The sequence below is a fragment of the Passer montanus genome, unplaced genomic scaffold (genome assembly GCF_014805655.1).
Source record: "Passer montanus isolate IOZ18808 unplaced genomic scaffold, ASM1480565v1 scaffold9, whole genome shotgun sequence".
Lineage (NCBI taxonomy): Eukaryota > Metazoa > Chordata > Aves > Passeriformes > Passeridae > Passer > Passer montanus.
Genome location: NW_024374367.1, coordinates 14,060,662 through 14,087,711, shown reverse-complemented (window position 1 = coordinate 14,087,711; position 27,050 = coordinate 14,060,662). Strand labels below are relative to the sequence as shown.

The 27,050-nt window shown below is 43.5% G+C and overlaps 1 protein-coding gene across 1 annotated transcript in view; it reads left to right on the top strand.

Annotated features, from left to right (window-relative positions):
• Window positions 1-6: 6 nt before the first annotated feature.
• PDZRN3 (PDZ domain containing ring finger 3) overlaps window positions 7-27,050 on the top strand; it is a 131,321-nt gene continuing 104,277 nt past the window's right edge. Inside the window, exons 1-3 of the mRNA XM_039734263.1 lie at window positions 7-954; window positions 6,893-6,979; window positions 8,100-8,207. Coding sequence (XP_039590197.1) covers window positions 238-954; window positions 6,893-6,979; window positions 8,100-8,207 — 912 coding nt within the window. The 5' untranslated portion in view covers window positions 7-237. The remainder of the gene's footprint in view (window positions 955-6,892; window positions 6,980-8,099; window positions 8,208-27,050) is intronic.

The window sequence follows — 27,050 nt, the reverse complement described above, 5'->3', positions numbered from 1 at the left end:
GGACCGGCGGGGACGGGGCACGGCCGCGGCTCCTTCCCGGGCGCTCCTTGAGCCCCGCGGGCCGGCCCGGGGCTCGGCTGCCTCTCGGGCGGCGGAGGGAGCGGCTCGTAGTTATTTATCCCCGTTCTCCGCCTCTTCCCCCGGCCCGTCTCCGCGCTCCGGGGACTTTTTCTGGGCTTTTTTTTTTGTTGTTGTTTTCTTCTTTTCTTCTGTTGTTCGCGGCGGAGCGGAAGGAGGATGGGGTTCGAGCTGGATCGCTTCAGCGGGGAGGTGGACCCCGACTTCAAGTGCAACCTGTGCAACAAGGTGCTGGAGGACCCGCTGACCACCCCGTGCGGACACGTCTTCTGCGCGGGCTGCGTGCTGCCCTGGGTGGTGCAGCAGGGCAGCTGCCCCGTCAACTGCCAGCGCATCTCCACCAAGGAGCTCAACCACGTCCTGCCCCTCAAGAGCCTCATCCTCAAGCTGGACATCAAGTGCGACAACCACGCGCGGGGCTGCGAGGCGGTGGTGCCGCTGCAGCAGCTGGGCGAGCACGCCGAGACCTGCGACTTCTCTCCGGCCAAGTGCCGCAACCGCGGCTGCCGCCAGGTGCTCAACCTGCGCGATGTGGAAGCGCACATGCGGGAGCGCTGCGAGGCGCGGCCCGCGGGGCTCTGCGAGCAGGGCTGCGGGCTGGTGCTGACCCACGGCGAGCGCCGGGCCGGCGGCCACGGCTGCCTGCGGGCGCTGCGCGCACACGGGGCCGCGCTGCAGGCGCGGGCGGCCGCGCTGGAGAAGGCGCTGAAGAAGGAGGCGCTGCGCGCCGGCAAGCGGGAGCAGTCGCTGCTGTCGCGGCTGGCGGCCGCGCAGCTGGAGCTGCAGGTGACGGCGCTGCGCTACCAGAAGCGCTTCACGCAGTACAGCGCCCGCCTGGACGCGCTGGCCCGCGCCCGCGCAGCCTCCCCCGGCAAGGTAAGGAAGGGCCCCGCGCTGCCCGGGGTCCCTGGGGATGCTCCTTGTCCCTGGGGATGAGCCATGTCCCTCGGGATGAGCCATGTCCCTTGGGATGCTGCTTGTCCCGCGGGATGCGCCTTGTCCCTCGGGATGCGCCTCGTCCCTTGGGATGCTCCTTGTCCTGCGGGATGCGCCTTGTCCCTCGGGATGCGCCTCGTCCCTTGGGATGCTCCTTGTCCTGCGGGATGCGCCTTGTCCCTCGGGATGCACCTTGTCCCATACGCAGAACCCAGGGAGTTCCCATGTGCAGGGTTTCTCCTGGAGGGCCCATCCGGCTGCAAATCCTTTCAAATACCTGAGTTTTGGGGTTTAATAGCTGTAATATGCCGCTTTCTGTAGGTACATCTTTAAGTGGTGCATCTATAGGTGCATCTTTCTATAGGTCCATCTTTCTATAGGTCCGTCTTTCTATAGGTACATTTTTTAGTGACCATCCTGGCTGGACTCTGTAAGGTAACTGGCACAGAGAAGTAACAAGGTGATAGTGTTACTGTTTTCTCTTGGTTCTCTTCCCTGAAGAAAACTCTTAAAAGTGGAATTTCCAGGCCTGGAAATGGCATTAAAGCAGCAGAAATTGACTCCCAGGAGTCACACAAAGTGGAGTGCATTGGAAGAAGCTGCTGTGACCCAATGCTTTCCAGAGCCTGAGCTCACCTGGCATCCCACAGCAGGGCTTCCTACAAAATGCAATTTTGGGATTAGCTGTGATGCGACCCGGACACCTCACCAGCTATTTCAGGATCTGCAGCCATCATCCTTGTAACATCCAAATACAAGACATCTGCTGTGTACTTGTGATTTTTTTCTCAGTGTCACATAGAGTTCTTTAATTAGGAAGGGAAAAATTAACTTGATTCCAACCCTTCAAAATTAGACCATTTATAAAATGACCAGAATCAAAAGCCAGAGCTACAACAATCCCCAAGTTTTAATTGGAATGAGGCTCCCCAGCGAGGGAAGCCCTGGAAGCCAATTATCTTTTAAATGAAGACATTCAGAGTCCTCCCAGTGACCTGGAATGTGCTACCACAGACACAGCAGTATTAAACTGGTCAAAACTGTCAAATATCTGTATTCACACCTCTGGTAATGTTGAGGCTCTAAAAGCTGTGTAAAGGAAATAAAACTTCATGTCAGAGGATCTTCTTTTTTTTAACCTTTTTAGGAATCCAGGACAGAACCCATCCTCTTTTCCTAACTCAAACCAGAAAATATTTCAATACTAAATGAACTGCTCTAACTTCAGGCAATACTGGGTGTGTGCTGGTCAAAATCTTAGTAATACCATTAAAATAAATTGGGGGTTCACAGTCATGTAAAGGCTCAGGACAGTTCTGTCTCCCCCTTTTCCTGCAGCACTTTGCCAAGGCATTCTGGAGGCTTTCTGCTCCCACAGCCTGGCACACAGCTCCATCTCTGCTGCCGGTGACAGGAGAGCCCTGCACACTGTCCTGCTGTCAGAAACCATCTCACCCAATCCTGCCTCCTCATCTTTGATCTCCTTTATTCTCACACCCCCTTTTCTCGTGGCTGGTGTTGATGATGTGGGGTTTGCATCTCTTAGCTCCGTACAGTTTTGGGAGCTGCTGTAATCCTGAGAGCTGCTCCTTCAAATGTCCATGAACATATTTTCAGCTATGCTCCCTGTCGGATTTATGGGTACAGCTGGCCCAGACCCCTGTGCTGGGTGCAGCCCCGCTACAAAGGGCTGTTGTGCAGTTCTCTGGAGCAGCCACCAGTCTGGAGAAAGCTGGGAGGTGTCGTGTCACCACAGCCCCGGGCCAGCGGTCAGGCACTTGCGTGTCTTTCACAGCATTTTGGGCAGCTGGCCAACACTAACAGCTCTCTGCTGCTCAGCTCCCAGGCAGGCACAAATAGCAAACTTGCATCTTTGTGACACGGAGAGTTCAGTAAAAGACCTGTGGTAATCACATAGTGCAGGGGATGCTTTCCCTCTTTGGGGCTGTGGCAGGCTTCCAAGTGTGGGGTTATTTTCTCAGAGACAGTAGCACAGACTGTGCAGGAACACTCAGCAGGATGTATAAATTTTCTTAAGGGTTATGTCCCTGAACACAGGGATTAGAGTGTGAAATAACCAATTTGCTGTCATTATTTAAATAGTGAGCATTATTCATGTTTCATGCATTCTCAGATGGAGTGGTTTGGTCTATGCTAAGCACAAGAAGGCTGAGCACCAACATGGGTTCATAGCTTACAAGTGGTGATTGCAGAACTTACCGTGGGATGTTCTGGCTCCTCAGTAGATGGAGAAAGGGGGTTTTCTTTCCTGCCTGATGGCTGCTTGTTGCTGCAGATGTAGAACCAATCCAAAAATAAATCAGATCACCTATCCTATAGGCAAAACAGAAGAAATGCCCACATACAGTTGTATTTAAATACTTAGTGAAAGGGGAAATACGATATTGAGTGACATTAGACCATTATTTAAAGACCCAAATTCGTGGTCTTTTGGCAGCTTTGGAGACCAGGTGGGGATTCACCTTAGCATAAACCTTGTTTGTGATCCTGGATGAATCACAGCTTTGCTGTGCTTTCATCTACCTTTTCTGAGATGAGTTCTATAACAACACCATAACCATATTGAGAGAAGACATAAATAAATATATTTTTATACACACACTCATCTGTAAGCATCTCACAATTTTATAAGCCACTTAAGCAGTAGATGTGCCTTAAGTGACCCTAGTTGTGTTACCCATGTGTCTTATGACTGCGGGAACACTTTAATTTTACTGTGTACGGTTCCAAGGTTTATTCAGATAATGGCTGTTTATTCCTTGGTGGAAAGAGGAGAGGCTTATTGAGGATGAGCTTGAGGAGGCAGTGGGAGGGAAGACGGAGCGTCTCACTCAAAATTCGTATTTCCTTTGATCAGACATGTCAATCCTGAAATATCAAAGTCTAAACAATCAGGAAAAAAATACTTGTACAATTCAAACAAGGCTTAATCCTTGGTGAAACACAGCACTGTGCACACCTCTTGATAAGCTGATCTGGTCAATCCCTTATTTACACAGCCAGCAAAGTCCTTTGGGAAGCAACAAGGGGAGAGGGAATCAGAAGCAGTTGACAGCCCAGGCTGGAAACCCTTCTGCTCTCCTGGCAACCAGAGACAGGAACTGACTTTAAATGAATCAGCCAGGCACGAACCAGTTGTGATCTGACATTCAGGACCTCTGTGGTGGTGGTGGTGACACAGATTTGAATTCTGTAAGAGCCAGATGAAGTCCTCTAAGACAAGGTGATGTGTTTTTCTCAGCCTGTCCCCAAGCAGGATGGGCCAGGTGGGTCCTGGCAGCCCTTTCAGCAGTGAAGAAGGAGCTGAGGTTCCTCCTCTGGTGAGGACAGACCTTCCTAGCCACAGCACTACCAAAGAAATTAGTCTTTGCTATCTAAAGGGAAAGGCAGTCTATTAGCTGCACATTACTCAGCTGGGAAGTGCAGTAATTTCAAGAATTATGTTTAAGAGTTCTGTTCAGCTGTGGGAATACAACATGCCAGGAAGCATCAGGTCTGCTGCCGGAGCAGCTGCCGGGGCAGGGCTGGCCCCTGGCCACCACATTTCCACAGTTACCTCACTGTTTAATGACTGCTCTGCTGGAATGCCAGATCTTGCAGGGGGAGAGAAAGGCAGAGCCCTGGAAAAATCATTTGCATCGTGGCTTCCTTATGAAGAGAAGGGGAAGGTTGTTGAAGGAGTCGTTCAGGGCTGAGTGTGCAGAAGTGGCCGAGTGTCAGAGCAAGGTGCTGCTGCCTCCCAGGGCTGGGCAGCTCTGCACCCACAGTGGGGCTGGGACGTGACTGCTGCCATGGGGAGCATGGAGACACTGCACAAAGCCACCAGAAAAACCCGGAAATGTCTTTAAAACCCTTGCAGACAGAAGTACTTTTTCAGAAGTACCTACAGAAAACTGCATTCGTTGTTTTTTTTTTTCCCTCACAACCCGACTGGTTCAATCCCACCTGCTTTAATACTTGTTCAGCCAGGTGTAAAAGTGTCAAATCAAAGCCACATAAGGAGGCTTTAATGAAAACAGGCAAGTCTAATTACTGAAAGTGTCTTGAGAGCAATGTTGTAATTGTTTTTTGATTGTTGTAATTGATTTGCCTTCTTAAATAGGGATAATAGAAGGAAACAGTCATGCTAGCATGTGCTTGTCTTTCAAATCCAGAATCATCAGTCCTTGAAAGTGGTCTCACAGGACTGGAAATGTGTTCCTTGAAATCCTGTCTGAGGTCTGGGTCTGCAGACTCGCAGAGAAATAGATTCTACTTCATTTTTCAGTTCTCTTCTGGGTACCTGGTTCTCACTGCTGCCAAGTGCAGGCAGACTCAAATAAAATCAGTCAGAGTTTGTCCATGTTCCTCTGTATCAGGTCCAGGTCTATTTATGACTGGATCATTAGGGAAGATAATGATCAGAAACTGACGTAGAAGTTGTAAAGCACATTTTGAGGTGGAGCTGTTGGTGCAGTTCCCCCGTGGAGGAGCTGGGAGTGTGCGGTCAGTGGAGCTCTGCCAGTTCACACTGGCAGGGAATTGGGCTTCCTTATCATCCCCGAATCTCTGGGAGTAATTCAGTAATCCAGGATTACTTTGACATTTTTTATGACTTTAATAGACATTAATATTTGATTGACAACTTCAAATTGACATGTTAGAAGAAAAATGCACAAACTAAAACCATCTGCATTGAATTACAATGTAACTGTTGCAATTTTTGTCATTAATTGGTTATGAAAACCAGACTTTTAAGATAACTTCCTCAAACTTTTTCTGTGTTCATAACTTTTTCACCCCTTGGATAAAACAAAGAAAATGGTTTTGGAGGTGGAAAGATTCATCTGTATCTCCAGATGCACATTCTGATCTATTCTGAACATTCTCTAAATGTTTTTATTCAGAGGGCTTTTTGTAGTACTCTGCTGTAAATAACAACACTAGATTGAGACTGAAGGGAGAACATTGTGAACATTTAATTGTCTTTAACAGTTCATGCACTTAGTTTTGTCTTCATAAAAGTTAATAGGCCTAAATAGCATCCCTGTGTCATAAAGGATATTTTGTAGGAGTTTTTAGTTAGGAACCAGCTGGGGTGAGAGACCAGGATAACAGAGCCTCTCCACACAGCCCCCAAATGCTACGTGTCCCTCCACTGTATCTTTGTTGCATGCTGTTTGTCCAGAAAACTATTCACTGCACAATTTCATATTTTAGGGGATTAACATAATGATTTTCAGTGATGGGAGATTTCTGTTTTGCTGGTCTTGAAATGCTAGAGAAAAAAAAATTATGCACAGCAGGTGCTGTGAATAGCAATTGCCATTCTGGGCCTGTGGCAAAATTTGTCACAGTTCTGTTTAATGCTGTTTTCTAAAACTCAGCTGAGAATTTTGTGTTTGATACTGTTTAAAAGAGTGTCACTTTAAACAATGTCACGCAGTCATCAGGAGAGAGAGGCAATGCAAGGATCCAGTCCTAAGGTTCAGTCACCCCCAAGCACTGGAAAAGTCAAAGGGTTTGACTACTGGAAATGTGGAGTATTTTACATAACACATCACATATGACTGGGTCAAGTAGTTGCAGGAACCAGCATTGCATATAAACCCCTTCTGTTGCTGTTAAGTGTCTCAGTGTAGATCTCAATAAAAAAGACACATAAATCTTAGGGGAGGTTCTGCTGCTGGAGCTCAGTGGGGTGGCTGGAGCAGCCACTGGGAGCTGCAAAGTTATTCCAAACATTTCTCTCTGAACTACAAGGGGATTTTAACAAAAATGAGAAACCAACCCAACAGAAAACCTGGGTAGAAGTATTACCTGTCCTGTTTTACCCCCCAGACACAATGTTTTGAATGTATTTGTCTGTTCTTTGTAGGGTGAAGAAACTAAAGCACTGACTCTGGTCCTTCATCGGGACTCTGGATCTCTTGGATTTAATATTATTGGTGGCCGGCCATGCGTGGTATGTTAATTGTTAAAATATGTTTGCCCTTTCCAGTTGGGAAAAGCATGTAGGTCAACACTTGGAGGAAAAATGTTGCTGACAAGCATTTGGTCCTCTTGGGATTCTTTCAGAGCAGTTCTTCCATTGAGATTGTGTGGATGTCTATTTACCATGCTGCCTTTTCTCTCGCTGCCTGTTTATTCTTGCATAGCATCACAGCCAGCACCACTAATCCTGGTGCAGTGCCACTCCCAAAATTATAAAACCCACGGTGTCTCTTTCTCAGACCCTATTGCTGTGAACTTTATGAGGAAAGCCTCAACTTTCATGCCTTTCATTAAAAAAAAAAAAATATATTTACTCTCCTTTCCAGCAGAGATCCAGCAGCTCTCTGTGCAGGTGAAGGGATGGAACTTCAACAGCTTGGTTTTGAGTTCTGTGATTTCAGCAGATGTTTCCTGCACCACACACTCACTAATGTATTTTTTCGGGATGCTTGTTGGCTGGAGCTGCTGCATATGACTTTAATTACATCAAGGAGTGGATTATACCTTGTCCTAGTAATTTAGAAAGTATTCAGAACTCCTTCTTGGCTGCTCAGAACTCTGACATTAATCACGATTTATTCCTAGTGAATTCACTTGAAAGTTATTCTTTCTTTAGAGGTTTTCAACTTTCTGAGATATTGTTCTGCACTGGTAGAAGCACAATACCCAGGAATATGAAAATGCCTTGTTAAGTGTAAGGTGTTTTCATGGGTTTATTTTCAAGTCTCCAGAGGAAAAGCTGTGCAACTAAAAATGAAAACTGCACTGTTGTCTTATGTTTGATGTGCAAGCAGGCTGTGTCTCACTGGATTTTGCTGTGAGAATAATTGTAATGACAATCACTCCTGAGCTGACCTAAGTCAGAGGAAAATGATTATCAAGCAACTAATTTACCTAATGGAAGCCCATCCCTGGTTGCTTAATCTTTCAAAATCAGAGTATCAGGTGTTCTCATTAGCACAAAGTAATTCCAAATTAAGACATCAGTAAGAATATTTCTCTCAAATGACATGCACTGTTGTGACATGGACAAGCTTGAGCTGAGGGCAGACGAGAGGGACAATGATGTGTTTTCCTTTTCATCCTTGAAGGACAATCAGGATGGCTCATCCAGCGAAGGAATTTTTGTATCCAAAATAGTTGACACTGGGCCTGCTGCTAAGGAAGGAGGGCTGCAAATCCACGACAGGATTATTGAGGTAAGAGAATACACTGCTTTTTAACAGTGCAAGCTCCAGCTCAGGTCCTCACATGGCAGGTTTGCTGTGGGTTTGGGAGAGTGGGGCGTGGTAAACACTGTCTAGAACATCTGTCTGTGAAAATATTCTGGGCTTGATTCAGTGCTGACCTCCAGGGCTTTAGGTATAGTCCTTCCCTAAATATAGAAACCAGATTATGGATGGTATGTGCATGTCCTGTCTTTCTGAGGAGCTCACATCTCTCTGGTATGCTATAGATAGTTCTTTTTTAAGCTGTTGGAAACTTGGAAGTTATGTAGTTAAAACCATATGTGAAATATCTGTGGTGTAAAGCATGATGTTATTTTTCTTGGTATTTAAGTTTTGAACAGTCAGGGAAAATTCCGCTCTGCAATTTCTCTATGGTTTATCATAAACCTAAGTAACTCCTTTAATGTTGTTTGTGAGTTCTTACATTACTTAGATTGCAGTCTGAATTTCTCCTCATTTTGCCAAAGTCTTGACCTCAATAAAAAGCTCTTCCTGTGAAGGAGATGGTTGCATGAAACTTTGCTCTAAATTTGCAGCAAGCAAATTTCTTTTTTGGGGGGGAGAGAGAGAGCAAGAAAAAGTTTCATTTTCATGAAACACAATGCAGCTGATGGTGAGTCAGTTCCCATTGTTTGGTATCTTGCAGTTAAGAAAAAGTCTTCCTCACTGTCTTATTTTTGTAGGCTGCAGAAACTTTGAGAGTCTATTGTTCAAAAAGATAAGTGTGGTGTTTGTTGCCAAGGATATCATGGAACAGCCAGTTTCTCTAAGTAATGGAATTCCATTGCTCTTATGTTTTGCAAATGAGCAATAAACAGCTGTTAAGGATTTTCTGTTGGCAGAGGACAAAGTGTATTTGCTTTTTCTGTACTGTTATGGCAAATTGTATTCACAATCTAGTAAGGGTATAAAATATTAATTAAGTTTTTCATATGGGAAAGAATGGAGTCACAGTAGCAGAACTATAAAAAGATAAGAAGCTGAGCTGTGAAATGATCCAGAGTTGCTCAAACCCTGTGTGTGATGTAACATAATTGCGAAAAGGTCTGGACAGTTTTGTGAGAACTCTGTGATTTTGTTTGAACTGAAGGTTTCCCATAAGCCTGAATTTCCCCACAGCCTCCTTGGAAAGCTGACATCCGTTTCTGAAGTAGTGCACAGTCACATAAACCAAACAACTGTTTGAAAACCAAAACTCTGGGAGATGAAATGACCCAAGGTTGGGAAATGTGCTGGTCCTGGTTCAGGCTCCGTGGGTTGTGGAAGTGACCCTGGCTCACAGTGAGGGGACAAGGGCAGCCAGCCTCCATGGGCTCTGCACTTCTGCTGCCTTGCAAGGGACCTCCTTCCTTCTGATTTTATTTTTCGCTCCTTCCTTACTGCTCCCCAAGCCCAGTGTTGGTGCAGGCTGAGGAAGGAGTCCCACTGTGTGTCAGAGGAGCTGAGAGGGACACGAGGGGACAGGCTGGGTGAGCCTTCCTGCCCTGTCCCTCCCTGAGCAGAGCCATGCCTGTGCCACCAGTGTTTGTGCAGAGCCTTGTGCACGGTTCAAGCTGCATTTTCAGACAAGAGAAAAGCCCAGAACAAAGACATGAGAGGGATTTGTTGGATTAATAACACGCCAAGGGTGCAGGAACCCATGTGTTGACATAGCGCTGACATGTGTTGACAGCTCTTGTTGTGCTGACCACAAACTCATTGTCATATTCACTCTTCTCACCTCTAAATATACACAAAATGCTGATGAAAATGGAGCACATTGTTTCCCAAGGGATGGCTTTGGGAGCCTCCAGACCAGCATCTCACTCTGGATCAGGAGTGTCCTGTGGAAGCAAGCCCTGAGTGGTGCCCAGCTAATGTGGTTTGATTCCCACAGTGGAGCAGTCTCCAAAAGTGCTAATGGAATGCTTTTCTAGATAAATGAATTTGTTTCATGCAGCCCAGCCACTACAGACATCCAGTTCACAGCACTAGACTGGAGTGCTCAAAAAGTGAGCCCTTTAAAATACAGATACTGTGGACACCAGCTCCTGAGAGCAGCTGTTTCATCCTGTGTGCTCTGCAGTTTATATTTAGCACATTTTATCTAACCTTGCTCTGGATAAGGAAAAAGGGGATAGCTCCTGCATCAAGGCATCTAAGTGAGCTTTATCATCCTGATGTCTAATTATCTTAGATAATTGAAATACCTGTAAGCAATCTAGATGAGAATTAGTAATGGCCACTGGTGGTGTCCTTCTACAGGCAAGTTTTTTTATAACATTCACAGCGTCAAAGTTTTGATTTGGGAATTTGACTCAAAAATTATTTACAGATGTAGCTGTAAGTAGGAGGACACAGCTGGAGGACTTGGCACAGAGCAGAGCACCCTAGCAGGTCACATGTGCTTTCAAAGGCATAAAAAATGGTGAGGAAAGATGGCAACTTACTTCCCTAGAACTGAATTTAGCTATCTAGAGCTTCTTGTCCATTCAATAATAAGGTTTTGTGGATCATCAGCATGATTCTAAATACTCTTCCACAGAGAATTCTTATTCCAGTATAAGATGCTGAGCATAACATCTCCCTAATTAAATCCAGCATCCATCACTGAGAATTTACAATGAAGTAAAGCACAAATCATTTGATTTCCTTTTGGAAAATGTTTCTTTGCTGCAGATCTCCTGGTGGATGTGTTTTGGAGTGTCACTTCTCATTTTCAGAGCTGCCACAACATTTCTAATTACTGAGCAGGGATTAGGCAGAGTGAAATACAGACACATCAGGGTACTGTTCAGGACTGATAGCAGAAGCATTTTTTTATTGCTGTTTGCTTGCAAATTCTATCCCCTGATAATTTGATCCAGAGATAACCTTGGAATTATGTCAGAGATAATTTTAAAACATACTTTCCTTGTGTAATTTGGGTTTCCTGTTCTGCATTTTTCAGAAAGTTAAATGCAAAGTTAATCAGGTTTAAGAATTGACTTGAATTTTCTTTAAAAGCAATTTTTTGGCCCATTTCATATCACTGAAATAAGTAATGGCACTGTGAGGTCTGTGTTGCTACTACGAAATGACAAAAACCAAGATGAATGTTGCATGGTCTGTACTACTCAGTCATCAGAGCAGCATGTAGCAAATACAGAGAAATAGCCTTTTCCTTGTATTTTCTTTTACAGAATCTGTTGAATATAGATATTTAGTGCTTACATATGACTATGAAGATCATATTGTGGCTCTTAACTGCTTAATAATTTTAATAATTTTCCCTCCCTGTTTAATAATACCCTTACTGTGTAAATGGGTGATCTGAGGCACAGAGGAAAAGAAGTTCTAGAAGTTCTTGCCAGATTTGGCAAGTTTGGATTTTGGTGGTTTTGTAACTTCTCTGTGTAAACCAAAGCTTCTTCCTACCTGTATCTATTCTCAGATTTTTCACAATGAGTTTGGGAGTGAGGAAGTCACAATTCTGGGAGATTTCCTCTGCTTTGACTACAGATTTTTCATGCAGTTCTGTACTTGTACACTCAAAGCCAGCAGCTGATTTCAACTGCTGATTTACTGAGGTATTGTTAAGATGTTCCATAGCAAATTGCCACGTTAAAAACATGCTGAAAGTATTGATTTTTTCTCCAAAGGAATTACTGTTCTCATAGATTTAATTTTTGTCAGGGTAACAAAATGGTCCTAATTTCCTCTCTCAACAGAAGTTGGTTCAGGTCCCAGCCCTGAATGCCTCTATGCAGCTGCTTGGCATTTCTTAAGACAAAATTCAGATTTTCAGAGTTATTATTTTTAAGCACATCAGCCCTGAAAGAGTATAAATTAAATCTGGCATTCTCTTCTAACTTAACTGGTAAACTTGTTTGTTTAGCCCTGGGACTGCTTGGGAAGAAGGAGGCTTTTGAAAAGGCTGACTGCTCGCCACCTTAAAAAGTTTGCAGCACAATTAGGGTACTGTTGAGGTAGTCTAAACTGTCACAGCTTTGCTGAAACCTGGAGGATTTATGCCATCTGGGACTCGCCCGGTGTTTCATGCTGCTCACAGGAAGGATCATTAGTTTAGGAGTTGAGAACACGTCTTAGTTCATTTGATTGATTTTCCCCAAAGCACACTCATGTGCTACAAATTACGGGCCGCTTTTCCAGGACGTGCATTTCTTCACAGATTACACACGAGAACAATGAAACTTTTTAGCAAATCTCGGGGATGTACAAACAAAATTTGCCGTTTGCTGCGGGCTCCCTGTTCACCCCGTAGCAAGTGTGGTGTTTTGGCAGAGCCACTTTCTGCTCACAGGAGGGGGTTAGGTGGATTTCAGGGAGATTAATTTGGTAGCTGTGTTCACAGCACAGCCTCTGAAAAGTCACATCAGCACAGAGGAATCCCTCAGCCACAGAGGAATGGCAGGAAAGGACACTGGCAGGAGCATGGTGAACCTTTCCCTGCCAGTGACACAAAGTGAAGCAAGGATGGCTGTAAAACTGAGTGAATGAATAAAAGAAGAAGCATTCCTTGTGGTCTGGTGGTGCGTGATGGTCTGGTTTTTCCAGCAGACTGAGCCTGTGGCTGAAAGGGCTCAGTGTACTGCTGCTCTGGCTGCACTGTCAGTGCACGCTGGTGCTGCCCTGCTCACCTATCACCACTCACAGGCAGCTTCCACAAGTAATCACTCAATAAAATTACTGTCTGAACGCCACCTTCAACTCCTGATTTGCTGGTGAGCACTTTTTAAAACAATGCCAGCTTTAGCAGGATAATCCTAAGCCTGCAGCTCCTTGCGGGACGCTCGGTGCCAGCCGAACTCTGACAAGGATATGGATTAAACAGAATTGTCCTGAATGGAAAACTCAGCCCTGCCAACAAGATTTACTGTGCAGCTCCATACACTCAGGAATTAATTTTCTAGAAGAAAACATTTTCAGACAGTGACTTAAAATTGGCTGTTGCAGTTACTGCCAGGACACGCAAGCACATGGGAGCGTTTGTGGGGAACGAGCGCGGCGGGGCAGCCGCTGCAGCTACAGCAGAGTCAGCTCTTTTTGGAGTTTATGCTCCCAGAAAACTTTCCAAGGCCTTTGTCCATATCTGTTAATGGTGTCTCACAAAGCAGCATCGTGCCTGTGCTAAAACATAGATCCCACAGCTCGGGAGAAAGGGAGTAATAATAACAGCCCAGAGAGGAAAATGTAAATGAAAACAGGCGGCCTTGGTTATCGCTGCATTTTTTCCTCTCATAAATTTATTTCCCTGATTTCATACCAGCACTACAGGCTGAGCTGTGGCAGGGAGGTGGGGAAAGCAGGGGGATGAGCCAGAGAACCAATCAAAGGGGTGCAACAGGATTTCTACACTAAATACTGTAATATTGTTCTTCCCACAAACAAAACCATAAAATATTTGATGGAATGAAAATATAAGCGTTGCAAATAAAAAAAGCAATGTTGTTTTAAATGCAACACTCTCTGACCTGCAGGCTGCAGAGCTCAGGTTATAAGCACATTTCATGCTGCAGCTTTTGAAAAGGTCCTCAGTGGGTTCCCCTCAAATTTCCACACCATGCTATTCTTCCTTCTTTTTAATAGAAGTCCACATCATGCTGACCCTAAATGTAATGTGGGCATTTTGAATCTGTGGAAGCTTAGAATATTGGTCTCAAGGGTGTGTTGAATGAATAAGAGGTAATTAAGTTATCAAAAAAAGCTCTCTTAAACTCAGGAATAGATCCCTTATGTGTAACACATCTTAAATTAATGGGATTATGGTTTGGAATCCTTTCTTCCCTGCACTTCCCTCCGCTTTTGCTTTCCTTGCTCACACAGTCTGCTTGAAAGCAATCATTTCAGTCTTTAGCCACCATGAAATCTCTCCCATAAAACCATCAGTGCTCTCGAGATGGGGACCATGACAACTGTGCACAAATCAGGAAAAGAATTGCCACTGCTGGAACTGGGAGGAATGCCAAATTTTTTCTGGGATGGAGCATCCACAGTCCTTGCAGAGAAGTTAAATAATGTTGCTCATGTTTGTGTTGGAATTGCAGTTAAACAGGAAATTGCTCTTGAGTAAAAGGAGAATCAATTATGAGGAATTTACTTTCCAGGTTGGATCCTCTTGACTCAAACTTTGCATTACTGTAAAGCTGGAAAAATTGGGAGAAAAGTCCTGCTAATTACAGCGTTTTAAAACACAGCGAAAGTCACAGATTATTTAGCAAGTGTCGTTTCTCTTTGGTGTGGTCAACTTGTTTGGGACCACAAGGAGCAAGATTGGGGAGGAAATGCAAACTGCTTTGGTGATTTCCAGTCGAATCTCAGATGAAGTCAGGGGTTCACTCCACTGACTCCTGTGGTGGTGATCCCAGAGCTCCTGAATTCCCTCATCCATCCTCCCTCAGCTGTGTTTGCCATTTTCTGCTAAACCAATCCTTGCTGATTGCCTGGATAATCCAGCTCTTGGTGGGTGAGGCAGGGAGAGGTTGTTCCAAGCCTGCTGTGGCACCTGGTGGCTGCACACACAGTCCTGGTGCTGCAGGTCAGCCCTGCCTTGGGACCTGGCACAGTTTGTGATGAATTCAAAATATAAACCACCTATCAATCTAGAATTTGGGGTTAGGAATTATTACTCTGTCGAAGAAATGAAAAATAGCTGGTTCGTCCTCTGTAGCTCGTCAGGAGAAACGTGTCAGACTCCAACAAATGTTGGGCCATTTTAAAGAATGGGGGATTATGTCCCATATAACAATGGGACAATTTAATCTTTTCATTTGTGGTGCAATTCCTTGCATTTTAAATAATCTTGTCAGTTTTCCATATTTCAAGCCAAACCATTATGATTAACTGTTAGGTTTTATTTTTAGGTTTTTGAACACGCAGAGTCTTTTTAGAGAAAACACACAGAATGTCCTATCAACTATTTTCACACATTTGGTATCATAATTGGGCAATCAGGCACAATCATCCTTAATTTAGTACATATGTGGCACATTACTATGCCAACTGGGTTAAAGATATGCATGAAGTAAGTGCAAATTAACTGACAAAAGGAGCAAGCTCAGACCAGCTCTATCAAAAGGCACTTGAGTCCCATTTGCATAAGTCTTCATTTGGAATTAAAAACGGAATTTGTTCAGCAAACGTGAAAAATGCCAGGTGTGGGAGAATGACCCAGTCTGCCTGGGGATCCCAAACCCTGATCCTGCAGCTCAGCCCTGGTTAATTTGGGTGGAGGGAGTTTTCTTCAGAACAAGAGCGTGGTGCTGTTCTGGTGAGAAGTACAAAGTCTCTCCTGCCCGGTGGTCTTTGTAGTTTTAATGACAAATAAGGGGTTTAATAGTAAACAAAATCGATTCTAGTACTGGTGTGGGGGTTTTTGTTTGTTTTATCAAAGTTGCCAAATGTGGGGGTATGGTAGGACAAGAAACACTTCAGACAGGAAACCTGGAAAAGGAGAGTGCTCAGTAGGAGTTTATCAAATGTACTCTAGCAAATTGTACGGCAATTATGGCTTTAGATTCATGGTCTCCTTCATACATGAGGCTTTTTCCTTTGCTTAATTAATTAATTCTTTACACTATGAAAAATTATCCACAATTAACTGCAGTTCTGGGCTTGAAACACTGAGGTGACAATTTATCAGTGTTGGGAATTTAGTTCCAACATTGTTGACTGCTGCTTTACATTCTGCATGTTTTGATAAATTTCAAAACAATGTAACCTGACTACTACTGTATGTTCCACTGTAAAGTGCAACTACAGGACTTGTAAAGTTTTTAGGCTCTCATAAATACAAATGGGACTGGGTTAACAATAATAGCAGTTGAAAAATTTTGCTTCACCACTGAGGCTTTTAAATGAAAGCAGTATTTTCCTTTTAAGACTTTCATTGTACATTTTTAGTATCCAAAGCAAATTTGTGTTGTGTTAGCTTTCATATAAAGGTGTGCCATCTTTAAAGAAGCTTCTATCTGTAAAGTCTTATATCTCTAAAGGGAATTTACCTCTGAAAGGGGAATTAGGGTTTTAAAGGCTGTGTAGGGGAATATTCCATCCAGAAAGGAAATTTGAGTCTTTGGGGTGCAGGAGGGCAGTGTGGGCTGAGCAGTAAATGGTGGAGACACATCCCATCCCTGATATCATCCTTTTTGTGAGAGACCAGGGCATTCCTAGTCCCAAAGAGTGCAAATGGTCAAGTATCTTCTCTTCAGCTTAAATTATGCATTAAATGTGCATTAAATGTGTGAAGCAGGTGGAAAAAGAGGCAGAGTTTGGAAAACAGTATATTTGGTTAGTGCAAGCCCCTTTTCTATAGTCTAATTAATCCTGGAGTTAAAATACCCTTTTAAAAATCACTAATTTCTAGATCCCTTATTGTAGGACTGGACCTGTGGATCTCAGGAAAGGCATTCCCTTTCCCAGTGGCACAGTTATCATCCATAGCCCCAGAGGAGTATCCAAATTAATTATCTGCTCCATTTAGCAGCAGTACAAAATTAATCCTGTTTGGACAGAGATTAGATGCCATATGAAGAGCTGTGTCTGGTCTCTCCAGTGTGGTGAATTTTATCTTGTAGTGTTTGCATTTAATCTCTATTATTTTTTGCCATCATCCACATGGCTTTGAAGGGCACAAAAGTGCAAAGCTGAAAGCAAGGAGCAGGTTTGGGGATGGAGCCTGGCTCAGGATCTAGTTTAACTTCTGTATAGGGACCTGGAAATTTAGGATTTTCAGTCCTGGAAAATACCACAAAGCTGTTGGGAGGAATCCCATCTCCAGTTTTATCAAACAGAGTGAAATCACTGCGTGTTTCCAAGGATCATGGCATGGCTGGGGGTGGAGAGGATCCTTGGAGAGCAGCTAATCCAGCCCCTGCTCCCAGCAGGGACAGCCAGAGCCTGGACCCAGGGCCACGAGTCTGCCTGAGGTGAATGAAAGCTCTCACACATTCTGCACCTGAATAGTCCTTTGGGCTGAGCAGGAATTTGAGCTGAAAACTGGTAAATATTGTACATCTGCTTGATTGATTGGATGAATATGAGAAAGAAACCAGCAACAGGAAGGGAGAGTGAAAATGTTTCCTGAACCATTTGAAGGTGGAAGGAGAAGAGAAAAAAAAAAAAAAAACAAACCTGAACTTTTTAGTGCTATTTTTTTCCTTCTCTCAGTTCTGCAGGCCTCCCAGCTCAGGAAGATTTAGTTTACTTCTTAAAAGGTCTTGCTTATAAAGCAGACCTTTTTCTGGCTCTGGCCAGCTCTAATAAAAATTAGCAGTAACTTTAGCAGCTGCCATACCACATGACTGCTTGGAATTGCATAACTTCTTTTTCCTCCTAAAGAAACACACAAAGATCATCTGATCTCCGCCCTTGCAGCCTTCTCCAAAGTGTTTTTCTCTAACTTGATTCCTAAACAGAAATCTTTGTCTCCTTTCTTTTAACAAGCCTCTTTTCTCAAGCCCAAAATCTGACAGCAAATGGTGAGGGGCTCTGGGCAGAGCTTTCATCAGTTAAGTGAATAAGTGATTATTTGTATTTTTGCTGCTTCAAGCTCTATTACTGTTCCTAAGTAAGAAGCCATGCCATGGGGAAAAAAAAAAGCTGAAATTATGGGTATTTAGGGCCTGTATTTCTGGGAGCATGGGTTTGGATGGAGGAATATTGTGGTTTGCCAAGGACGAGGTCCTGGTGGGAAGGACAAGGCTTCTGTGGCCACTCTGGATGTAAACTGGACACAGACTCTTGGCTCAGACCAGGTCCTGTTTGGAAATCCCCAAGTACCCAACCTGATCTGCTGACAGAGGGGATGGAAATTGGAAATTGGAAATGGTCAGCCTCTTCTAGATGTGTGACATATGGAGATGAAGTTGCTTTCTGCCTAATTGTGTTTCCCTATAGCAAAAAAAATCCCCAAGTTGATAATCTTCATTAAAACCTCAGAACAAATCACCACTTTTCTGTACAGCACTTTTTTCCCAAGCAACTTTCTTGCAAAGAAAAAAAATATTTGTTTTGTCAGGATACTCCACTGACTTCATATTTATTTATCTCTCCCTTGTAGCTCATTCAGAATTCATTCCTATTTTGTAAGTCTTAAAGAAATCTCCTGTCTGTAGTTACAGGGAAGGCTTAAATGATTGAATGAAAAAAACCCCATGTGTGTCAGACTCTTTAAAGCTTGCTTCATCCTAAATCCAAACAAACAAAGCCAGGTGATGATAATATCATGGAATATGAGATGTTGCTGAAAAACCAAGCCTGCTGGCACCCAGGGGAGCTCTGGAAGCTGCACCTCTTGGAGCCTGTCACTGCCTTGCACCCAGCTATGTTCCCATAACTGAGCTGAGCCACTTCTCTTAACCACAACAAAATAGAATAAAATGTGGATTTATGCCGTTCTCACTTTTGTCTTTTCTCTGCTAGTGGCATTTCCCTTTTCCTGCTAGCTTGTCAAGAGCCCTGACTCTCATTTTGGAGTGCAGGTCTGGCCCCTTGGGTGCTGGGGATGAACAGATGCACTCACAGCTCAGAATGTCCTGCTAGCAACTCTTGTTTTAATTTCAGTGTCCACACAGCCAGCCCTGTGATTCCTTCCTGTGTTTGAAGGAGCCAGTATGTACTGAGCCACTTCTTTTAAATCCAACTTTTCATTGTTTTCCCTTCATTTTGGCCTCCTCCTTTCCCCTTAGAACCTTTGTAGGCAAAGTTTCCTCTGCAGCAGGGGAATTGTTCACCATTTCTATTACAAATCTTTCTCTAGCAACGAGGACCTTCTCCTTCACTTCTAGCCAGTTTTATGTCCTGCTGCTAATTAAAATACTCTCTGTCTTTCTCTGCTTCTAAGTTGGCCCAAAAGCAAGTTTTTTGCCCCGTTTTTGGCATTTGCAGACTTGCTGAGCAGCTGATGTTAAAGTGAGTTACAAACCAAGGGTGGCAGAGAGAGCAGTACCGGATATTTCAGCCTCCAGCACATCTTTAGAGCCCTCTGAAGGCCACTTTCCCTGCTCTGACACTGCAGTCCAGTTCCTTTTCCTGCCTTCCCCAGACCCTGCTGTCATTCCTCGTTAGACACCCAAACTCATTACATTAATGAGAAACACTTTAATGACTCAGTACCTCAGTGTATTTTTTAGTGACTCCGGTATCTCAGGCAGAAATAGGAGCTGGGAGGCTGAGAAGATGCTGTGAAGTTTCTTTTGGGATGCCATGAATTTTGTGCATAATCTAAGAGAAAAGCCCTCCAGCCTGGAGTGACACTCAGTCATTTAAACTTTCTGCTTGCTTTGAATGCTGTGTTACAAGTTGAGCAGATTCACAGAACAAAGGAACCAGAACTAAGATGGTACACTTGTCACTAACTCTGTCCCTTTTGTCCCAAATAACTAAAAATAACTTGTTTTCCTTTTGTTTATCCCCTTGCCTGAGGTGTTCTTCAGTATGAACAAGATGCAGAGACTGGTGCTTAGCTCTTGTTTGTGTCTGATTGCAAGGACTGAATTCCCCTCCTTTAGAAAACCTTTGGAGAAAAACTCAGCCCAAAACCTTTTAGCTGCTTCGGAAATGTTTTCCTGCCATTTCAGGAAAAAAATGCAATTATCATGGCTGCTTCAAGGGAGTTGTCACTGAAGCGATAAACCATGGTAGAATTTACTTATTCTTGTAGGAAAATGCAAATTAAGGCTATAAATGGAGGTCTTGGGAAAGGTCCTGGCTGCTTTTTGCCACCAGGCTCATAATCACCCCCAGTCATTCATATTCCGAGGCAATCAGGTGATGTGCAGGGGCAAAAAGGACTTGGGAGTTAAGTGTGGAAGTGAAACGTGCTGAAAGAATAAATGCCTTTGTTTGTATCTATCCTTCACGTGTTAATCACTTGTTAACTGCGAACCACAACATTTTGAGCAGTGCAAGGCCTTTCTCCAAGGAAATTGAGCTGGGTGGCCTGGGATAATAGGATGGTTTTTTAAAAGTTTAAAACTATTTATTGGAGATATTACTGGAGGTTCTGTAAGGAAATTGAGCTGGGTGGCCTGGGATAATAGGATGGTATTTTAAAAGTTGATAAAAAGTGAAAGACAAACGCTGCCCTGAAGTACTGAGCACAGTGTGTGAATAATTTGATATCTGTCTAGCTGAAGTCAGCACTGAAGATTTCACAAGGGAGTTTTTGGGAACTGATTGCCACATTCATAAAGTCTGTTCTAAGCTGGGGATAAAAAGTAAATTTACAACTATTTGTTGGAGATATTACTGGAGGTTCTGCGCAAGCCTATAGGATCTGTAGGTGAGCAGACACCCTGGGATAAAGCTGCCCCAGAAATTGTCTATCACAGTGGAGAAACTTCAGCATGTTTAATATGTTCAGGCTAAGGGGGGGATTTGTTTTACTGCAGCCAGAGTTGCTACTTATTTGCCTAAATTAAAGGATATGCATTAGATAAACAACAACTGGGGTCTTAGGCACTGCTCAGTGTCAGAGTCCACAAACATGGGAAAATAATCTGCAAATGACAAATTCCCTGATCTATAACAGGCACAAATGTATTTTCCATCTATTTCGAATACTTAAACATTAACTCATCTTTGGAGAATCTAAATTGTGGTATTTGACACTTGAGAAGAATTTTATGGAAAACAATGTCAGATTTCGGCTCAGTCTCCCACTTTGTAACAACGCAATTGTAAACAGGTCAATTTCTGCTTCCTTCAGTTCCTAATATCCACATTTGCAACTGCTTTTATCCTCCCAATAAACCAGATTTTTGACAGGAGAAAGTGAACCACAATGTATCATGTTGCTGCCTAAGTACTACATATTTCCTTTTTAAGCAAATGAAATGCAACATTATCTTAATGTCTGAAAATGAAAAACATTGGGTTGGTTTATTTTTTCCTTTTCAGAATATTCCAGTTATTTTGTTGCAGTGCAGTCATTTTCTAGTCCTAATTTTAAATATTGATTTCTGTCATTAACTGCAGGGTAGATACAGGCTCGGAACCTGGAGTAATGACTTTGCAACACACTGGCTTCTACCACCCTTAGTGATCCAGAGAGACATCAGACTTGTGTTATTGTCAGGCATCCAAGTTATTTAAAATTACTTTTCTCTGAATGTAAATTTTTTGTGCATGTCATGATCTAACTAGATTTATTCCATTCAAGTTTATAGTTCAGCTCCACAGTTAAAAGTTTTCTTTTGCTTGGATGTACAAATTGAACAAATTCTAGATCAAGGTCAGTTCTAAAGCTCCAGTTTATTTTGGTTGTTCTCTCCCAACCATTACTTTGTCCATCATTTAAATTGCCTTTGGATTAAAGTATTTTGTTATATCAAAACACGGGGCATTTTAGGCATTAAGAGCACTGAGCATATCTCTGAATCACAAATGGGCCTGATTTTTGTTTTTCTTTATCCTGTACTGTGTCAGACAGAGGATTTCCTACTGTTGTTTGGGAAAAGAAAGCTGGAGCTGGAAAGGAAAGCATAAAACTGATTGCTGATGGTTTAGTGTTACAGACCACCTACCCTGAGAGGGGAGTAATTGAAATTCTGAAGAAGAAAAAAGCCATAGCCCAGCAACAAACAAATAAGGGAAAGCTTAGTGGAAAATTAGTGGAACAATAAAATATGATTCCATTTTGGTAACACTTTGGTACTTGGAATAGCTTTGCATGGGAGAAAATAAAAAGCAAAAGGAGCCACTTAAGGGAAAGCCATTAGACAGACATTTAGAGACTTTCTAGACAGACCTAATATAATTTTATATACTTAACTTGTTATAAAATCTGTGCATATTCAGATGTTGTCTTACATAATTCCTTGACTTTACAGTTAAAAGAAAGGAAAATAAGTAAATAGATAAGGAAGGGAAAGAAAATAAAGCATGCATCTCTCCAGAAGAGGCTTTTTTAGGGAAGAAAGCACAGGGCAAGATGTTTTAAATTCTTTTGGGTCCTCAACAAGCAATTTATCTAGAAACTATTTATAAACTATTTTTATAAAGTCTCCGTTAGTGACAAATAGATGTATCTTAACTTAAAAATTCACTTCTGGATGAAATATTTACCTAACTTCATTCTCATTCACCCTTAAATAATCTGGTTTGCTTTGGGGCACTGTGTACAGTACATTCTGCACACATCTGATGAAGGGGAAGCTCTGTCCCTGGGGATTCCTGCTCACCTACAAATCATAGATTTTCCCAAAACAGGAGAATCTGACTGCAAAACCACAGGTTGGTGTGGAGCACTGAACTCAAGGCAGAGCATTGCCACAGTCAGTTCAGGGCATTCAGTTGAGTGCATGAAAAACTTTAAATAACAAAGAAATTTAAAAAAAGCTGTCAACTGAAGTTGGAAGTTCACTGAGAATATTTTCCAGAGACAACAGCTACACCTCACTGCTGTTTGTCTGGCTGCTCAGCTTCCATGAGAACACTGGGGAGGAATTTAGAGGGGAATAAAACCTTTTATTCCCTAAGACATTTATCTCCATCCCAGTCACTGGGGAATCCAGAGCACAAGTGAGGGGCCAAGTGGACACATCCTGGCTGGTGGAACAGGCTGTGCTCCTGTCTGCAAGCCAGCAAGGAGGAGAGTGTTCTTGCCTTGGTGACCCTGAGGGGATGAAATTTGGGTTGTGATCTCTGCTTTTGGGGTGAGCCTGAATCCATCTATTGTTTCGTGGGAGAACAGCTGCAGGGGACACCAGGGGAGTTTGCAGGAGGAAGGAAAAGCTGATTTTTCTTCAAGATGGAGCTGAAGGTTTTTCTGGTTAAACAGATGTCCCTGCAGTGGCTGTTTTGTACTGATAGAATCAGTTATCAGCCTGTAAAGGCCAATAGGTTCAATGAAACAAAATGATGTCCAGTCCTTTTTAAGAGGCACCAGGGCAAATTTCTCACTTCACCCACTTAAACCAAGGTGAGATTTGAGTTATAAATCAAAATTACCATTTCTGCCCTGTCAGTAGAGGAGGAATTCCACAGGAATTCCACAGCCAGGCTGCTGTGCAGGCTCACACTCACTTTCCCTTCCAGGTGGGGACTGGGATTGTTTCAAAGACCCCTTTTAAGAGACCCCTCTCACTCAGCCCTGGGATGTGGAAAGACACTGGAAACTATTTTGAATCCTTGCAACAGGTGGTTAGAGTCAAACTGCAGTACAGAAAAGTTGTGGTCTTTCCAAGGTTTTCATTTTAGCCACATGAATTATTTCTCATTTAGTGAGACAGGAGTTTCAGCAAGTTGTGCACATAATTTCTATTTGTTTTTTCTAATAAGCAGCCAGGGCAAGGGTGAATTCTGTTCTTTTTGCCTCAGAATGTGTGTGAGCAAACAAACATCTCATCTCACATGCAACAGCAGCACAATGACCAGATGTCTTGTTTATGCTTTAAAATATTTTTGTTCCAGCCCATAGATGAAATTCTTTCCACTTTAAAAATGTTCAGCTTGAACTTGGGCAGTAAAAGGGTTCCTGATGACAGAGCTGGATGAGCCAGCAAGATACACACTCTTCCCAAGGGCTTTCTTACTTTGAATTAATATAAATTCCTTTCATGGCCTGAGGTGAGACTGTAAAATTTTCTAAGGTTTCCTCTGTTGTTTTTGTTGTTCCTCTGGATGGGACCAGATTTGGGCTCCAAGACCCAGCAAGAGCAAAACTACTGCCTAAAAACTGAGCTAAGGCTGCCCTCAGCCCTGCAGGGTCAGGGGGTTTGAAGAATCTCCCTTCCTGTTTCTTCCAGGAATATAAAAACATACTTTAACAAATCCACATCAGAAATTGTCCCATGTGAAGGTTTCGTGGTTCTTTCTTGCAGTACCCACTGTCAGTTCTAAAACCCAGAGTCCAGGTCTGAAATCCTTATCAAAAAAAGAGTTGTGCTCATTTAGATCAGAGTTCACACAGCAGTGCCCTCATGGAGTACCTGCAGCTCCTAAAAATCTTCCTGCTGCAGTCAGCACAGCCACACTGCCTCTGCTTTTTCCAGTGGAGGAGGTGGAAATTATCAAATACTGGTAATGACAAGAGCCTGCTAAAATTAATTGTGTAGTACTGCCAGTGCTGAATGGAGAAATGAACTGAGTGGGGCGAGTGGAGCAGAACAGACTTGAGCAACAGGAGGTAAATAATAGCAGTGTTTTACAGAAGCATCAAACATTTGACAGTTTTACAAGCAGCTTGTTATTCCTGACAACTGTTGCACTGGGATGAAGAGCCTTTGCTCTTCCCATTTCTGGCTGTCACATCCTCAGAGCAGCTCTGCAGGAGGAGCTAAGAACCAGCTCTGTGTCAGTGCCACGGGGCATCTCAGGGGGTTTTGTTTCCCCAGCTCTCCCAGTGGAAGCCTCAGGTTTATTTCAGCAGCTCAGCAGATGTAAAACAGGGCTGCCCATCAGGGTGGGGGCTTGTTTTGGCTGCAGTGGGTTTGTTTCACACATTCTGCACTGGAGAGGGGGGGCACCTTCTGTCCTCCTCAGCCTCTCGCCCACCACAGAACATCCACACAAAATCCAAGGCTGGGGCTCATCCTTTGTTATTGTCACTGTAGCAGTGCCTGGGGACCCTCACAGAAATCAAATCCCCATTGTCACCAGAGCTTATCTCAAATAAAGTGAAATATAAATATTCAAAAATGTACAGCAGGGCGAAGCCAAGAGGGTTTATGTCACAATTGTTGTCAGAAGTGACTCACAGAAGCTCAATTTACCCACTTCCATGGGCTGGGACCCCAAGGTTTTAGTCCAGGGAGTGATTTAACCACAAAGGCAGCATCTTCCCTTGGAGGGGGAATAAATCCACAATTGTAATCCTCTCCAGGTTCAGTGCTGCTCCTGGGTATAGATGGAAGCTCGTGGTAGTTTCACAGTGTCTTTGTCTAGACTAAGATTTAGACAGATAATTCTAAAAATTCAATGTGTGACACATGTAACATAAATTACTGTATGCTGAGCTAGACAGGGGAAGGATTAGGGAGGCATCACTTTCAGTGTGACCAGCTGAGCTTGTATTAAAGTATAGATCACACCTACACTGGTTTTGGGTTTGTTTTTTTTTTTCGGTTATGCCAGATCAGACTAGCCAACAAGTTCTAACAGAATTGGAACCAGTGGAATTAGGGCACAGCATAAAGTGACAGAAAAATGAACAGAAAGAAAATTAGGGAAAATATTCCTTCATTAATAACAGAATGCTTTTTAGAATTTCACTCATCCTTAAATTGTAAATCAGATACCTTGAGACTAAGAGAGCAGTAAGAAGTCTGAGACAAAACAGGGATCTTTTCAGAAAAGTCTTGAAAACAATTAGATTGCTAAAATACTTCTTGAGCCACAGCTAGAGCACCTGCAGTTCTGAACCCCATAAACAAGCTATACCTGCACTTCCATCATGAATGGAAAGCACCCATGATCTGGAAACAGCTGCTTAAAATTCCAATTGTATTAAAGTTTGGTTTATCCATGAATTATGTATTCAACTATAGCTTGCTATATTTGATTGTTTCTAACAACAATTCATACTACTCCTTTAAATAAAAAGCACAATGTGCATCAGTGTCAGATGGAGAAAGCATTTATTCTGTGTGTACCTAAGAGTCCCAGAGGGAGATTGGGGTGTCCAAGGAATGCAGGGTGGGGTGGGCTGCGGCTTCCCTTCAGCCCTGCCTGTCAGACCAGCCCCAAATTGCTCTTTCTGATGCCATTTTTAGTGATTTGGTATCAGCAGCTCCAGCCCCTGAGAGATAAGAGGGGGCACATGAGCTCTGCAGGGCTGTGGGGCAGGACTATATCAGTCTGGCAGCTGTTCTGTGATGGGGAAGGTATGTGACAGCTCAGGGCAGGCTCCAACACATGGCACCCCCTCCCAAAAAATGGCTCAGAGTGACCTGCCCCCCCAAAGGCTGGGTGAGGATCCAGGGCCATGGAAAAGCTGAGTTTTGACAGTGGGAGGTGACACAGCATGGAGGTGTTTTCAGGGAATGTCTTTGGGGTTCTCCTGGACATTCCTTTAGCCAGCAAGAACCTGCTGGTGTCCATAACCCACAGCACTGACACGTCACTGCTGGTTTGCCCAAAGATAGCTCAGCCCCAGAGCTGCTGGTATTTATGGTGGGGAAGAGGAGTGATGGAATGCTGCCGAAAATGCAGAGGAGGCTGAGACCTGCAGCTCATAACTGCCCCCCACACGCTGGGACTCTAATTCTGGGGAGCAGAAAAATTTACATCCAGGCCAGACACTCCCCACAAATCCAGGAGTGACTGAATCAAATTAGAACCCTCAGGGGAATTGCACACTCAGAAGAAATCATTATTTGAGATAAATTTTCCCATGGGTGGTTGTTTTATCTAATGTGGAAAAGGTGTAAAACACTTTATTCTCAGTGATGGTGTTTCACACTCACTGTAATTTTAAAGGGTACAGAGTAGAAGAGAAGGAGACCCAGTGCAGGTGGAATTCTGTGCAGAAAAAGCTGCTCACTGATTTTCTGCTTTCTGTCCCTGCATGCTCTGCTCACTCCATGTTTTTGCCTCCCCACCAAACCCCCAGGGTTCCCATCCCTGATGTTTTGCAGCCTAGCAGGAGCTGATAAACAGAGTTTTGATTTGTGCCACTAGCTAGAAAAGGATGCACCTTCACAATCCATTTCATCCAGAACTATTAGGCAGTCATTGAGTAGGCAGCTGAGGTACCAAATTCATATTAAATCTTGGTTTCTACTTCCCCAGGGTGCTGAAACCCATCACTTTCAGGATGATTTTGGCTCAACACATTGGAGTAACACATTTCAACTTAGGGACATGATTTATGCCAAATATACCTTTGTAGGT